Source organism: Podarcis melisellensis (assembly GCF_964234715.1).
Source record: "Podarcis melisellensis genome assembly, chromosome: 15".
NCBI classification, from domain to species: domain Eukaryota; kingdom Metazoa; phylum Chordata; class Lepidosauria; order Squamata; family Lacertidae; genus Podarcis; species Podarcis melisellensis.
This window is the reverse complement of record NC_138532.1, coordinates 7,248,935-7,264,851: the sequence shown is the minus strand read 5'-3', so window position 1 is coordinate 7,264,851 and position 15,917 is coordinate 7,248,935. Positions and strand designations below refer to the sequence as shown.

General features: G+C 48.9%; 1 protein-coding gene and 1 long non-coding RNA gene across 3 annotated transcripts in view; one reads left to right on the top strand and one right to left on the bottom strand.

The window, feature by feature from the left end:
• LOC309358325 overlaps positions 1-15,917 on the top strand; it is an 87,052-nt gene that overhangs the window by 13,535 nt on the left and 57,600 nt on the right. The gene's annotated exons all lie outside the window — the stretch shown is intronic.
• The window catches only part of LOC309358086 (uncharacterized protein), a 43,197-nt gene that overhangs the window by 4,687 nt on the left and 22,593 nt on the right, over positions 1-15,917 (bottom strand). For both annotated transcript variants that reach the window (XM_081890842.1, XM_081890841.1), the window contains 11 exons: positions 15,565-15,782; positions 14,836-15,024; positions 13,157-13,341; positions 10,022-10,214; positions 9,266-9,420; positions 8,527-8,633; positions 7,711-7,835; positions 6,492-6,836; positions 5,814-5,959; positions 4,542-4,620; positions 3,734-3,952 (listed from right to left, as the gene is read on the bottom strand). In XM_081890842.1, coding sequence (XP_081746968.1) covers positions 3,734-3,952; positions 4,542-4,620; positions 5,814-5,959; positions 6,492-6,836; positions 7,711-7,835; positions 8,527-8,633; positions 9,266-9,420; positions 10,022-10,214; positions 13,157-13,341; positions 14,836-15,024; positions 15,565-15,782 — 1,961 coding nt within the window. The remainder of the gene's footprint in view (positions 1-3,733; positions 3,953-4,541; positions 4,621-5,813; positions 5,960-6,491; positions 6,837-7,710; positions 7,836-8,526; positions 8,634-9,265; positions 9,421-10,021; positions 10,215-13,156; positions 13,342-14,835; positions 15,025-15,564; positions 15,783-15,917) is intronic.

Below are 15,917 nucleotides of genomic sequence, written 5' to 3'. Positions count from 1 at the left end.
GACACCAAAGGGGAGAGAGGAGCAGTTGGTGTGTTTTCCTCACAGCCTGAGGAAAATCGCCGGAACGGACCTCGAGTATGTAGTTTTATCCTGCCGGGAGTCGCCGGAGGGAGGTCTAAGGAATTCAGCCGGTGCCTGAACAGATAGGCACATACCTCAAGACGGGCTAGAATTCCAACAGTGGTAGCAGACGCCGGTTGCTGTTTTCATCGACCTCTGCATCAAGAAGTGGCCTCCATGGAAGCCTGAGGTGAGAAGGCTGATTCTCTGCAGCCAGAAGCTGACCAGAGGAATCTGATAGCCAAGCAACGGAGCCCAGGTATGAGATTTTCGGGCTTAGAAGTGTGAATGCAGATTGAGTTATTCTCTGCTTCACGGGGAGCAGTAGATGGGAGAAACAGCTCCAGTCAAAAGAGAAACCGCATTCCAAACATTCCTGTGGTTAATCCTGTTCAAGGGATGGAATGCACTGTTGCTAAGCGACGCCCTTCAACGAAGGCCATGCCTCAGAGAGGAGAAGTGAAAGTTAAAATGGAATGTTTTGACTACACAGTCTGAAGAGCTCTTGGAAATTTCCAACGCAGCTAGCGTTCAGAGCTGCCAGGTGCACAGAGTGTAAACAAGCCAGCTATTGGATTTTAGAGGCTTGTGTTTGAGAGTCAATGCAAGGACTCAAAATGGATGCCAAGAAGGGGGGAGGTCTGCCTACTCCAGACCTCCTGACCAGTGACAATTATGCATCTTGGTCTATTAAGATGAAGGCCCTGCTGCAGAATCAGAGACTGTTTGAGGTGATTGAGAACCCCATCCCAGCAGCACCAACACGTGCTTGGGAGTCACAGAATGTGAAGGCCAGAACTGCTATAATTCTGTGTGTGTCAGATTCGCAGCTGATCCACATACAAGATTTAGACCACGCGAAACATGTTTGGGACACGCTGAGAAGGACACATCAGAGAGATGCAGGTTCTTCAGCGCTGCTGTATTTTGAGAAGCTGACCAACCTGAGGCTTGCGCCTGATGGAGATGTTCAAGCGCACCTGACGGAAATGAAATTTCTGCGTCAACAGATGGTGGAACGCAATTTCCGTCTGCAGGAGGAAGTGTTTTGCTTCATGGTGATCAACAGCCTGAATCGGACTTACAAAACAGTTGCCAGTCAGCTGGGGTCTCTCCCAGCAGCGGATCTCACTTCGGAGAGGGTCTTTGCCGTGGTTCTTTGTGAACATGACAGACTTTCCGCCCTGGAAGTCAAGGACAGGGGGAGCCAAGAACGGAGTTCTAACGCCCCCACTGCTGTTGCTACTGGAGGAGACGCTGAAGCTTTGAACGTTGTCCGATGTTACAATTGTGACCAGACTGGGCATCTTCAGCGGTACTGCAAGAAGCCACGTCAGAACAGAGGAGCCAAGGGAAGCTCCACAAAGTCTGAGGCGTCAGACAAAGGTCACACCAAGCCAAAGGCAAAGACTGCAAAGGCTTTGATGTCGCTAAAAGCCACACCAGAGGTGGGAAACTTCTTTGTCCTAGACACGGGCGCGACGGTTCACATGACAGGACACAGAGGACTATTTTCTACGTTTGAGAAGCGAAGCTTCGCGGTGCAACTAGCCAACGGTCAAAAGCTGGAAGCGACCGGAATTGGGACTGTGTATCTTAAAAGTCTGAACTTGACTATAAGCAATGTTTATTTGGTTCCAGAGTTGAAGTTTAATCTGCTCAGCGTTTCGCAGATTGCCAAAAAGGGACTAAAACTGTCCTATGATGATCAGAACTGCGAGATCTACAAAGATGGAGAGTTGTATCTTTCTGCCAAAGAGAAAGATGGACTGTATTTGTTGCCTTTTGATCAAAGTGATTACATGGAATGTAATTCTTGTGATTCTAACATGATCTCTTTTGCAGGTGTAGCTGAGAAAGACGCCAAGCAGGTGACCTCGAGGGTCAACAAGGCATTTCAGCGGGTGTATGCTGATGTGATTGGTCCTCTAGCACCCTCTAGAGGCAATGCAAAGTATTACCTAATATGTGTTGATTCTTTTACAGGTTTTGTCTGGCTTTATCTTTTGGAGAGACCGAAAGAAGCCTTAGAAAGGTTTAAAGAGTTTTGTGACAAGGTTAAAAATATGCATGATGCTGACATAGATTGTCTTTGCACAGATGAGAAGCCAATTTTCTTTTTACAGGAGTTCCAGAGGTTCCTGAAGAAGAAAGGGATAAGACACAAAATTGCTAGTTCCGAAGAAGCTTGGAACAAATGTGTCTGTAGTAGAGTGAACAAAGAATTGCAAAAGGGAATGGAAGCGCAATTGCTTAGTTCACATCTGCCACATGAGTACTGGGCTGAATCGCTAATGTCATATTGCTACACGTGGTTGAGAAAGTTTTCAAAAGAGTTGGGATGTTCTCCTTTTGAGAAACTGTTCCACAGAAAACCTTCTGTTGCCCATTTCAAGGTTTTTGGGTCTCATGTGAGGACAGAAGCTCCAGGTGGGGTAAAGAATGCCAGAGGCATTTTTGTGGGTTATGAAAAGGGTCTCTACAGAGTAACTTTGTCTGAATCTGGTAAGGTGATTCTCACAAAATTTCTAGAGAGTGCTCCTGAACAGGAGAGAGTGATTGTTAACACATTTCCCACAGGTGACGATGATTCTGATGATTCTGATGATGAGTTTGATCTTATTGAGTTCAGTAGTACTGATGATGACAGCGATAGCTCAGACAGCTCAGTTGTCACAGTCATTGAGAGGAAATCTCACATAATGACTAGACCCTCAGAAGAGGAGGATGAACCACTGATTAAGCTTAGTACTGGTTCTCCAGAGAGTCCAAAGGTTGAACCAGAAATCAAAGAAGAGCAGCACCTCTTACGTAGGTCTGAGAGAGCAACAAAGGGTGTACCACCAAAGAGGTATTCACAAGAGTTTGCTAACTTAGCTGTTGCTGTTGTAAACGACCAAGGTCAGATTAAAGCTGTGTCTGAGTCAGAGACAAAGGCACAACAGAGAGCTGTTAACCAAGGTAATGCAGAAGCACTCATTCCTTGGAAGTCACACAACCAGAGAGGTACATTGGTAAAACCAGTGGCGGGTAGTTCCAAGGGTGGAACTGAAACAACAGGGGAATGTTATAAGTATAACAACTGTTTGTTTTCTTCTCTGGATGACGCTTTGCTCGCAGCACGCATTGATACTTTAGGGGGAGTATGTTATTCTAAAGCAGCAATGCGGCAGCAAGCAAAGGCTATAGCAGCCAAGTCTGCTGCTTGTGGCTGGAAAGCCAAACAGGAAGTTTGTGACTGTTGCCATGGGAACAAAGGGGCAGTCCATTCTGTACTGAGCACCGGATGTTAGCTCAGTGGGTTTGTCATATGACCTGTGCTGGAAGGACATGGGTGGAGTTTATTCTAACTGCTGATGAGTGCAGACATGTTTTCTCTGTACTGAAGTAAAAGACAGGAATAAAAGATGTAAATAGATTTCTGTCTGCTTCTTTCCCCTCCCTGGGGACACCAAAGGGGAGAGAGGAGCAGTTGGTGTGTTTTCCTCACAGCCTGAGGAAAATCGCCGGAACGGACCTCGAGTATGTAGTTTTATCCTGCCAGGAGTCGCCGGAGGGAGGTCTAAGGAATTCAGCCGGTGCCTGAACAGATAGGCACATACCTCAAGACGGGCTAGAATTCCAACACTCCCTGTCCTCCTGCATCTCAAATGGAGCAGAAGCAGCCACTCACCTGCCTTCACGTAGAGGATGGCGTCCGAGCCCGGGCTGTCCACCAACACCGTCCCTGCCACCAGGTAATAGGCCCCGCTAAGTCTCAGCAGCCCCGTGCAGCCCTCCTTCTGCAGGTAGCAGGCGTCCTTGGCTTCCTGCAGTGACGCTCGCCTCTGCTGGGGGGCCGAGCCCTGCTGAGGAAGAAGCAGCTTCTCCCTGAAAGATGGCAGGTCCACATCTGTGTGGGGATACCATGAAGCGGGAGAAATAAAGTGAAAGCTCTTCCTGGCAATGTACAGAACAAGGCGACTTAAGGCACATTTCCTCCACCCGAAAACTGGGAACTGTAGTTTACCCCCCACAGAGCTATAACTCCCCAGCACCCTTAACAACATGCAGTTCCCAGGTACATTGGATAATGTGCTTTAAATATAAGGTGTGTATGCAGCCTGGAACTCAGCTCCCGAGGGCATCCCCTGAAGTGTGACAAAGGGCAAAAGACCCCTAACATTCCCCACCTCTCCACTATAAGGATACGTTGGCAATAGTGCATCAAAGAAAGATTGAGTGGGGATTTAGGTGCCAGGCAAAAATGTTTCCCCTTAACCAGGCCTTTGGCTGACTGACATCCAATGCCCTTTTAAAATGTGTTTGGGGAGCCAGTGGGATTACTGGGTTGTTCTTGTTTTTATTATGTATTTTGTGATTTTGTGATATTGTGATTTTATGTTGAGAACAGCCCTGAGACCTGCCGGTATACAAATAAGGCGGTATACAAATTTAATAAGTTCTCATCATCATCTTTTCTCCCCAGAGAATACTCCCACCTTCAGGTCGCTTGCAAGCCCAGCGGAAGCTGCCTGGCTCTGAGCCTCCTCTTTCGCCACCAGCAAAGCCAGCCCTGGCCTGAAAAAAAGAAAGAAAGGGGAGAGATGGGGCAGCTTAGCCTGTGGGGCAGTCAGATGTTGCTGGGCTCCCATCATCACCCCCTTGATCCCTGGCCAGGTTGGTTGGGGCAAGACTAGGGAAGGTTGTGGGAGTGATCAGGCATGTCAGGTTCAAAGTACTTTGCCTGTCCCAGGATCAGTGCTTTTTTCTGGTGGGACACAATGGTACACAAAGCCATCTCCTTTTTGGAGGGGAGGAGGAGGGAGGGCTCTTGGACTCCTCAGAGCATCACGCCTGCTTTCCCAAGGAGGCAGGAGGCTGTGACAGGATTCTGGAGCCCTGCTGCCTCCTTCCCAAAGCCGGGCAGACCCCCTTAGAGCACTGTGCCTTCTTCCCTAAGCTGGGCAAATGCTTCCTGGGCTTGGGGAAGGAGATGCGAGCCCAGGTCCTGGCAAAATGTTGGACAGTGTTACCCCTGTGGTAAAAATTGGCATGCATAATGCAGCAAGTTATTTATAATGCATCTCTATATACCAAGATAGGGACGCGGGTGGCGCTGTGGGTTAAACCACAGAGCCTAGGACTTGCTGATCAGAAGGTCGGCGGTTCGAATCCCCGCAATGGGGTGAGCTCCTGTCACTCAGTCCCTGCTCCTGCCAACCTAACAGTTCGAAAGCACGTCAAAATGCAAGTAGATAAATAGGTACCACTCCGGCGGGAAGGTAAATGGCATTTCCGTGTGCTGCTCTGGTTCGCCAGAAGCGGCTTAGTCATTCTGGCCACATGACCCGGAAGCTGTATGTCAGCTCCCTCGGCCAATAAAGTGAGATGAGCGCCACAACCCCAGAGTCGGCCACGACTGGACCTAACAGTCAGGGGTCCCTTTACCTTTACTATATATCAAGATCTCAATGAAGTTCCAGTAAATCACGTAATTGTTTTACATGTATTTGTTTTTCTTGGCCCTGGGGAAATTTTGCACCCAGGGCAATTACCCAGAGTACCGGCACCTTTTTCCTAGAAAAAATGCACTACCCAGGACCCCTTCCCACAGCCCATCTCCAGGAGGCTGGCATTAGCACACCCATTCCATGGCCACTGGAGTCCCTCTCAACTCTAGTCAAGTCAAATTATGGTGGTTCCAATGTGAGAAGTTCACCAGAACCTGCCTCCTCCCCCACCGCCAGCCTCCAGCAGGGACCCCATCTCACCTTGACCTTCTGCACGGTAGCACCCAGGTACCTCTGGCAAGCAGAGGCTGCTTCGTCCTGCCTGCCGTAGTGCTCCGAGGACACGCAGGCTCCATGCTCAAACACCCAGTCATCCAGGGGCAGGCACTTCAGAGAGGCATACGCCGCTAGGGAAAGGGGTTTGGCCATTACTAGCTGACCGCGGTGCCAGGGGGTTCCTCGGCAACCACACACCCTTGTGCACCAAGTAACTGCAGGGTGACCCCCGGCTCCTGGCACTCAGGAGCAGGGTTTTTAAGTCAGAAGGCATGAGGCTTCCTGGCAAGCTGCTCTGAGCCCAGCCTTGGCTGGGGAGGGCGGGGTATAAATAAAAAGTATTATTATTATTCTGGAAGAGCTACAAGCTTGAAGGCAGCTGCAATTCCATTTGCACTGGGGCAAGGGAGCAAACAGGTGGCAAGGGAGGTTATGGGGGGGAGAGAAGCAGCAGAAGGTCTGAAGGGCTCCATGGTGCCAAACGAGGCCACCAGCCCTCCTTCCTCTCAGGGCTCCAGGGCTGGCGGTTGGAGCCAGTGCCACGACTGGTTTAACCCTGTTTCTCCAAATGTGACCTTTTTTTTTGCATGGGATTGAGGGTGGCTGCATCAGGGACAGCTCGGAGGAGAGCCCCATTAGCCCACTGCTTTGAGATGCACATACCGGCTGCCTCCCTGTAGCGCAGGAATCCATCGCAGAGGCCCGTCAGCGGGTTGCAGCTCAGGCCTGGCTCACACCGGGGGCACATCGACTGGCAGTCCTGGCCAGAGAAGCCGGGCCGGCAGCTCGTCTTGACATGCACGGCAGCAGCCGAACTGGCGTCAGGGTCTTCCAGGGCCACAAGGCGTGTCCCCCTGGCAAGACGGTGGCCGCCTGCAGAGCTGACCACGGCGTCACACCCCGTGCCCAAGGCAGAGCACTGCCGCTTGGCAGCCTCCAGCGAAGGGAAGCTCAGGTCCAAGGAGGGAGCACCATAGAAGGACTTCTCAGGGAAGGTCATGTAGGAGCCTGAGGGGAGGGGAGAATCATAGAATTGTGGGGTTGGAAGGGACCACGAGGGCCGCGGGATCACATTCATCCCGTGCTTTACCAACTGCACTGGCTCCCGGTATAGTACAGGGTCAGGTTTAAGGTGCTGGTTTTGACCTTTAAAGCCCAATGCGGCCTAGGACCCACATACCTACGGGACCGCCTCGCCTGGTATGCCCCGCGGAGGACCTTAAGGTCCACAGATAACAACACTTTGGAGGTCCCGAGCCTCAAGGAGGTTAGATTGGTTTCAACTAGGGCCGGGGCCTTTCCAGCACTGGCCCCGACGTGGTGGAACACTCTGTCACAAGAGACTAGGGCCCTGCAGGACCTGACATCTTTCTGCAGGGCCTTTGGTTTGGACTCGGTTTGGACCCTTATGTTTCCCTCCCCTTATGGTCTTGATATATCGGCTATTTTAAAATGAAGCTGCATTTTAAATTGCATTTTAATTGGTATTTTAAATTTGCCCCCCCCCCTTCCCCTATTATGTTTTTACTGTGATTTTATTAGTGTTAGCCACCCTGAGCCCGGCTCTGGCTGGGGAGGGCGGGGTATAAATAAAAATTATTATTATTATTATTATTATTATTATTATTATTATTATTATTATTACTATTATTTAGTCCAACCCCCTGCAATTCAGGAATGCCCCATAAATACCAAAATGAAAACTCAGCCTGGATAGCTGAGCTGGTTAGAATGTGGTCTGCTAATGCCAAGGTTGCAGGTTCGATCTCTGTATGGGACAGCTGTGTTGCAGGGGGTTGGACTGGATGACCTTAAGGGTCCCTTCCAACTCTAGGATTCTATGAAATGAAAAAAGTCTGCAGCCCAAAGCAGCTCTGCTTACCACTCTGGTGAGAGGCCTGGCATATCCAGCGGTGAGGCCTGTGGCACGGCTCGGCCTTCAGGAAGCCGGAGCTCAGGGCCAGCATGCAGGTTTCTATGTCCGAGGGACCCTGTGAGAGAACAAAGCTGGCCCCAAAGAGAATGCGAGAGGGTGAGGGAAGTCAGAGACGGCGCCTGGCAGGCCTGCTGACTTGTGCCCTTTTGAGGTGCTCAGTTTTACATCTCGTCCCCTTGGCTTGGCTTCAAGTCCCATGTTTCTCAGACAACCTTCTTGGAAATCAAAGCAAGTTGTTCAAGACTTGCAATTGCTAGATCAAGGCAAAAATAAGCCTGGTGAATGAAACAGCTCCTCTGAACGTTTCTCTATCAGACCTTCAGGACCTGAACAGCTCCTTAGGAGACCTCAAACTCCTTTGATATTTTTTTGGGGGGTTGAGACTTTTCAACATACAATACAATGAAAAAAAGTAATTAAATAAAAAAAGAACTCCTTTGAAAGTTGCGTAAGATCAACTAACTCTCTCCCAGCTGCAGCCTCTCCCCATACCTTCCCCCACATGCAATATGGTGGCAATGATAGTGTCCTACCTTACTGGGTTCTTGTACGGATGGCAAGATGACTTGGCAGCGAGTGTGTTCAATCTCTGCACTATAGCTGCTTCTATTATTTATTGACCGATTATTCAGAAGTGGTTCTTATTAAGTTCTGTGAGATGCACTTCTAAGCAGGTGTGCACAGGATTGCCAACTTAATAGACAAATGGCCCCAATCCACCCATCCCGCCCCACAGTCTCTTTCTCAGGGGTTCTTACTTACCGCCGCAAGGCTTTGTTGAAGGGTGCCCCATCGGCCCAATGCCACAAACCTCTGCCACTGCGAAGCCCAGTCCAGACACTCACCTCCAGCTCTTTCTGCAGCCAGACCTGTGGAGGAACACAGAAGGTCATTCTCCTTCGCCAGTCGAAAACACGCAGTGGGGATCTTGCCGGCCAGCACACCCCAAAGGATGCAAACTGTGCAAGGCCACCAGAGACAGCAGGGTGGAGAGGCCTGAGTGCCAAGGAGATGCTGGGAGGAGTGCAAAGAGCCTAGACTGGGAAGCCCAGCACCATTACCTATGTAGGGCCGGCTCTATCATGAGGCAGAGTGATCAGTGTTAGAAACTCAACTGATCTAGACCTAATTTACAGTCACCGCAATGGCACCATATTTCCCCCCAGTGGGATTTATTGTTATTTTTGTCATTATTATTATTCATTTCATTTATATACGACTTTATATTTTAAATGAAATCTCAAAGTGGTTGACAACACATTTAAACATCCAATCAAACAATCCAGAATGAAACCAATTCAAGCAAATGTTATTGTGTTTATAATTAACATAAAAATGAGATTACAAATTTATTTTATATCCTGTGTAAATACTTTTAGCTGGCCAGCCCTTGCTGGGTGGGGGCCCCATTTTTTCTTCTTCCCTGGGGCCCAAATGACTCTTGGCAGCCCTGGGTGCCATTTCAGGTACTCCCTGTGCTCAGACCAGAGCAACTGCTCACCAGATCTTGTGGGCTGCTCAGCGTGGCCAGGCTCCCACCGTGGAACCTCTGGCAGAACTTCAGGGCCTGGCTCCACTCAAGGGCTGCATCCAAGACGAGGAAGAGGCATTTCTCCTTCCTGGATCTCCAGGCCCTGGACTGGGGGCAGTACACATCTGCAGGGGGAAATGGCAAAGAGCATGATTTGCACACCGTTGGAGAAAAACAAATACATTTCCTTCTCACTGAATTTCCACATGTGTTACTTTAAACCATACAAGGCACTGTTTGTCTAACAATCTAGTCAACACTTGTTTGTAGCCTCGGTTAACTCTGCCCCTCAACCCTGAGCTATTTTGTTGTTATTCTGTCCTGACAAATGTCTTTCTCTCTCTCATCTCCGCCCAACCTATAAATAGTTCTTGCATGAATAAAGCCTTTGAATTCTGAAAACTGTAAGTGATTATTCCAATCTAATTCACACAACCTGCAAAGTCTGCTAACAAATACATCAGACTTCCTTTTACACACACACCTGCTGGGCTCATCACAGCTTACCCCTCCCCATAGCAAAATGAAGCAGTCTAAACTGTTGGCTGTGTGAGATGAGCCCCAACGAAGCGCCAGGTGTTGTGTCAGTCATTCTGCCTCACCCAAGCCTCCTACCATGCAGGGTTGTGGTGAAGATAAAATGTGAAAGGGGAGGGAGGAGTCATGTCTGCTGCCCTGAGCTCCTTGGAGGAAGGGAGGGGCAAGTATACTTTTTAAAGAACGCACCCTGATCCAGCACAAAGTACAACGCCTGTGGGGTGCACTTTCCCAGGTAGAGCTTGGTGTGAATGACTCCTTGAAACACGCAGAACCCCAAGTGCAGATTCTGCAGCCGCTGGTCCGGTAAGAGGCGAAAGGAGCTCTTGGTGTCCGTGGAACAGTCTGAACTGCTCAACAAGGAGACTCCGTCTGGTGCCACCTGCACAGAGAACAGGGGAGAAGCCTGCATGAATCAGAGAATTGGAAGGGACCCACTGGATCATCTAGTCCAACTCCCTGCAATGCAGGAATATGAACCTATACGGGGATCAAACCCATAATCTTGGCATTATTAGAATCACACTTTAAACAACTGAGCTAACCGGACAGGAAGGAACACAATGGACAGAATAATTGTCACACATAGAAGGAATAAGGATATAGTTTGAGTGCTTCACCTACAGATTTGTAAATCATTTAATGTGTCAAGATGAATGGATGCCGTTAATATTGCAGTTGTTGTATAAGGGAGTGTTATTTTGAATGGAATGGAATTGAGATCAATAAGATTTTGGAACGCAGAAACAAAGTAAATCATCAAACCATCAATTCTAGCACATGGGAGGCCTCCGAAATGATATAATTTGGCATCTGAATGACTGGGGTTCATAATTGTATTATAACTTGGCATTGTTATAATGAGGCTACCATTGGATTATTGTAACTGAAAACTAATTATTGAAGGGGGGAAGCCCACAAACAACTGAGCTCATCGGCAAGCTGGCACAAGAACTCACACAGAGATACCCCACAGGAATCAGAGCTCCTTTCTTTGTAATAATAATTTAGTAATAATTTTATTATTTTTACACCGCCCATCAGATTGGGTTGTCCAGCTACTCTGGGCAACTTCCAACAGAATATAAAAACACAGCAAAACAATCAAACATTTAAAAACTGCCTTGAGATGTCACCCCGGAACAACAGACTTAAATCTATTTAACTCTCATGACTCCTAAGCAAGTAGTTTTTCTGTGAAAGGGACAAGGAACACCTAAAAGAAAATAGCAGCCCTCACACAAAAATGCCATTTCTAGAGCTGGGAAATGCAGGGCAGTGGATGCTGTTCCAAGCTGGTTTCAAACCGGCAGTGCTGGTGGCTGCATGTGTGCCATATCCCTGATGCTCATCTCCTTCCTTTAAATAATCTTGGGAACTGTAGCTCAGCCCTCACAAAGCTACAATTCCCAGCACCCTTTTGGAACGGGGGTGTTTTAAATGAAGTATGGTGGGTATACAGCTGGTGTGAGGGGAAGAGAGACTGCCTTCGCCACTGAGGCTACCTGCCACCAAGTCAAACGGTTGGTCAGCGAGTCTGCACTCAATGGGCTGTTGCATTTTTAAAACATTGTGTTGCATTTAAAACAACAACAACACTGACCTTTTATGTATATCTGTGCAGTGAGTCTTCACCTTTCCAAAAATAACATTGTGGGCTGATTAATATTCTACAGCCTTTTAAGTTTGTTTTAAAGGCTGGTTTTGTTTTGTTTCTGTTCAAACAATTTATTTGTGCTTTTATCCTGTTCTTTAATCTTTTGAACTGCCCTGAGATCTTTGGATGAAGCAGGGTATATCAATGTAATTAATTAATTGGTGGTTTTTTGAAATGCATGAGCAACACCCCAGGACTTAGCCAAGAGGCCTCCACCAGCATCAGGGTGAGGAATCTCCTGCTGCCCCGTCCGTCTCCTCAGGTTCATGCTGGAAAATAAGCAGAAGAGCCAGTGGGGTTTCACCCCCCCCCCCAAAGGTACAGTGGTGCCTTGCAAGACGAAATTAATTCGTTCCGCAAGTTTTTTCTTCTTGCGAGTTTTTCGTCTTGCGAAGCACGGTTTCCCATAGGAATGCATTGAAAATCAATCAATGCGTTCCTATGGAGACCGTCTGGGGACAGAGGGGAAGGCGATCTTCTCCCCGCTGCCCCTTGCTTCAGAAGAGGTCCGGGGACAGCGGGGAAGATGCACTGAGCTTCCCCGCTATCCCCGGAGCTTGCGGGGCAAGCTTCGTTTTGCGAAGCAAGCCCATAGGGAAATGTGTCTTGCGAAGTGACTAAGAAAACGAAAAACTCCTTCATCTAGCGAGTGTTTCGTCTTACGAGGCATTCGTCTTGTGGGGTACCACTGTACATAGAATCATAGAATGTGGAGCTGGAAGGGACCACAAGGCTCATCAGTAGTGGTACCTTGGTTGTTGAACTTAATCCGTTCCAAAAGTCTGTTCAACTCCTGAAAGCATTCGAAAACCAAGGCACGGCTTCTGATTGGCTGCAGGAGCTTCCTTCCCCCAAGCGGAAGCTGCAGTTGACTTCCTTTAAAACGTTCGCAAACCAGAACACTTACTTCCGGGTTTGCAGCATTTGGGAGCCGATTTGTTCAACAAATAAGCCGTTCGAGAACCAAGGTACCACTGTATTCCAATGCTCTGTTTTGCAAGATTATTTGGCCCACCTTGGGGCTCAAAACCCTGACCCTGAACTATCCCGGAGCAGGTTGTTTTGAAGCACTATCAAGCTACTCCCGGAGTCTTGCATTTCTTTCCCTAAAGCATTTGGGGTGTTGGCACCCCCTGCAAAGGACCCCGCCCCCTGCTTGTCTAGGTTCCTATTCATTTTTCTCAGGAGCGGAGGGGAAATAAATGTGTGTGTGTGTGTGAGAGAGAGAACCAATTAGCTCCTAAAAAGAAGCTTGTATAAATTTAAGCTGCTTTAAGGGGTGTGAATCGAAAGCAGTCTGGGTGACCCCTTATTGCCTACAACATATTGCTTTGTTGGAACGATTCAGTGATGTGAAAACAGAGACTCTTTGTGTGTTCTACTGTGACTTAAGAAAAATTTAGTAAGAACATAAATAAAAACTGGGAAAGGAGTTGCTGTGATCTAGCAACCACTTCAAATTAACCAATATCATAAAAAAAAGCTTTTACCCTGTAGATTTGAGAGACTGGAAAGAGACGACTGAGATTAAAAGCAGTCATAGAATGCAAATAAATAAATAAATAAATAAATAGGGTGGCCGATTCCTCCTGCACCCCTCACTCCACCACTATCAAAGAGTTTATCCCCTGACGTCATTCAGGAGAGGGAGTGCCAGTTCCATTTACCTGAAGGCAGGAAGGAGGGTCTGCGATGTTGCGGAGTCGACCATTTGGCTGCAGCCCCCAGAAAGCACATTTGAGGCGCTGGTCTAGCGCAAGCTCAGTATAGACCAGGGACTGCTCTGGATCGGTGCACAGGGCTGACTGTTTGCCTCTGAGCCGAAGGAAACCAAACCACAGGAAGGCGGTGCCTGTGGTGAATAACAGAATCACAGAATCACAGAGTTGGAAGACCGAGGGTCATCGAGCCCAACCCCCTGCAATGTAGGAATCTCAACTCAAGCATCCAACCTCTGCTTAAAAACATTCAAGGAAGGAGAGTCTACCACCTTCAGATGAAGTCCATTCCACTGTTGAGCACCTCTTATGACAGAATGTTTAGTTGGAATCTCCTTTCTTGTAACTTGAAGCCATTGCTTTGAGCCCTACCCTCCGGAGCGGGGGGAAACAAAGCTTGCTCCACCTTCCATGTGACTGCCCTTGAGATATTTGAAGATAGCTTTCATATCTCCTCTCAGTCCGGAGCCCATGTCTCACAGGAGCTAAAAGCTGCTTCCCACAACCCGAGATGAAGGTCATATGGTGACATCACACTGTCCCCTTAGTAGCCCAAGCTGCTGCCTGCCCTCACCCCCCCTTTGTTCCTGGGCTTCATCCAGTGTTTTAAATTCGCCAGGCGCCAGGCACGTTTTGTGACTGGCACAGGTCCAGTTGCGACCATGTGGCAATCTCTGGGTGCCAGGTTGGCAACTACCTCTCCATCTGGCTGGCCCTTCTTTCTTAAGCAGGTTGGTAAAGGTAAAGGTAAAGATACCCTGACAGTTAGGTCCAGTCGTGGACGGCTCTGGGGTTGTGTGCTCATCTTGCTCTATAGGCCAAGGGAGCTGGCGTTTGTCCGCAGACAGTTTTTCTGGGTCATGTGGCCAGCATGACTAAGCCACTTCTGGCAAAACCAGAGCAGCGCACAGAAACGCCATTTACCTTCCTGCTAGAGTGGTACCTATTTATCTACTTGAACTTTGATGTGCTTTCGAATTGCTAGGTGGGCAGAAGCTGGAACCGAACAACAGGAGCTCACCCTGTCGCAGGGTTTCGAACCGCCAACCTTCTGATCGGCAAGCCCTAGGCTCGGTGGTTTAGACCACAGCGCCACCCCCGTCCCAAGCAGGTAGGTAGAAGAGCTTATTTATTGCATTTATAGCCCACCTTTTCCTCCAAGGACTCCATGGTTCACTCCCTCCTCAGTCATTGCCTACAACAACCCTGTGAGGTAGGTTAAGAGGCTGCGACTGACTCCAAGGTTACTCAATGAGCTTCATGGCTGGCTGGCTGGGGATCTGAACCCTGTTCTCCCAAGGTCCTGTTATGACACTCTAACCACTACAGCACTCTTTTAATTAAGTTGGTCGACAAAGCTAAAGGTTATTGAAAGGTTCTGAAATATTTCCCTAGGTGCTTGAATTTGTTTTATTCTGAATTGTTTGATGGGATGTTTTAATGTGTTGTCAACCGCTTTGAGATTTTTCCTTTAAAATATAAAGCGGTATAGAAATGATAACAACGAAAACAATATTCATGGGGGGGGGGGAGTTGGTGCCTAGAGATTCCATTGCGGCGACTGTAACTTAGGTTTAAGGTGCCATTTGGCGATTAGCTTATATATCTGGCTGCACCAGCCCACTTACCTGGGTCTTGGCTTGCAGTGCTGATTTGCACAGAGGAAGGCTTCTTTGCTACCAGTGTGCTCCAGCTCACCACGTTCCCAGGGAACTTCCACCGAGTCCTTGAGGCTGCCAGCTGCTTTATGGAAACCTCGGGCAAGGCTCGGTCCCACAGGTTGACTTCACTCAGGTCACCCACAAAGAGGCTGGTCCCTACAATGCAGCCCCAACATGCAGGGATGTGGTAAGAGCCCCTTATTGCCCAGAGATGAGGACCAGTGATGTGGGGGCATGGAGGTGAGAGATGGAGGGGCTACGGCTTTCCCCCAAGTCTTTGTTATGGGCCCACCCGTTGAGGGGGGATCTTTTGATCTACACTTCCCCAGTGGTGGCAGCGGCCTGCAGTTGGAAGATGCCATTCACCACTACCTTAACAACTTCGCCATCGGGCTGTGGGTTCGAAGTCAACCTGCTGCTGCTGCCACCAGCTCCCGCAAGATGTGCCTGGTCAGCTATGCGCTGAAGTGGAGGCAGCCAGAGTTTGCCCTCTTCCTCCTCTCCCCCTCGGGGCTGGAGTTCCACATCAAGGGCTAAGCAGGAGGTCCCTCCACTTGCAATGATGGTTTTAAATGATGCTCACTTCCCAGATTTTGGTCCTGGATGTGGTTTTGAGGTTTTATGACATTTTATATGGGGTTTCTATACTGCAGCCACAGGGCAAGCCTACAGCCTCTGAGCAAAGGAGGGACTTACCTCTGCTGCCCACCTCCAGCTGTCCAATTATCAGCTTCCCCCCAAGGGAGAGCCCCTTCCTCAGGAAGCTGCTACTCTCAGCGAAGTGGGGCTCCCAGAGAAATCCATCCACAAAGACCTTGAAGGACGGGTAGCCAGGAGCGCTGGAGACCGAGACGGCCACATGGTGCCAGGATCCATCCAGAAGGGAGCCCTGGGTGCCGCTGAACATCACTGACCTGCAACGAGAAACCGGGAAGAAGTGATAGAACCACAGAAGTGGAATGGACAGCAAGGGTCAGCTAGACCAACCCTCTGCAGTGCAGGAATATTTTGCCCATTATGGGGCTCAAACCCACAATCCTAAGATTAAG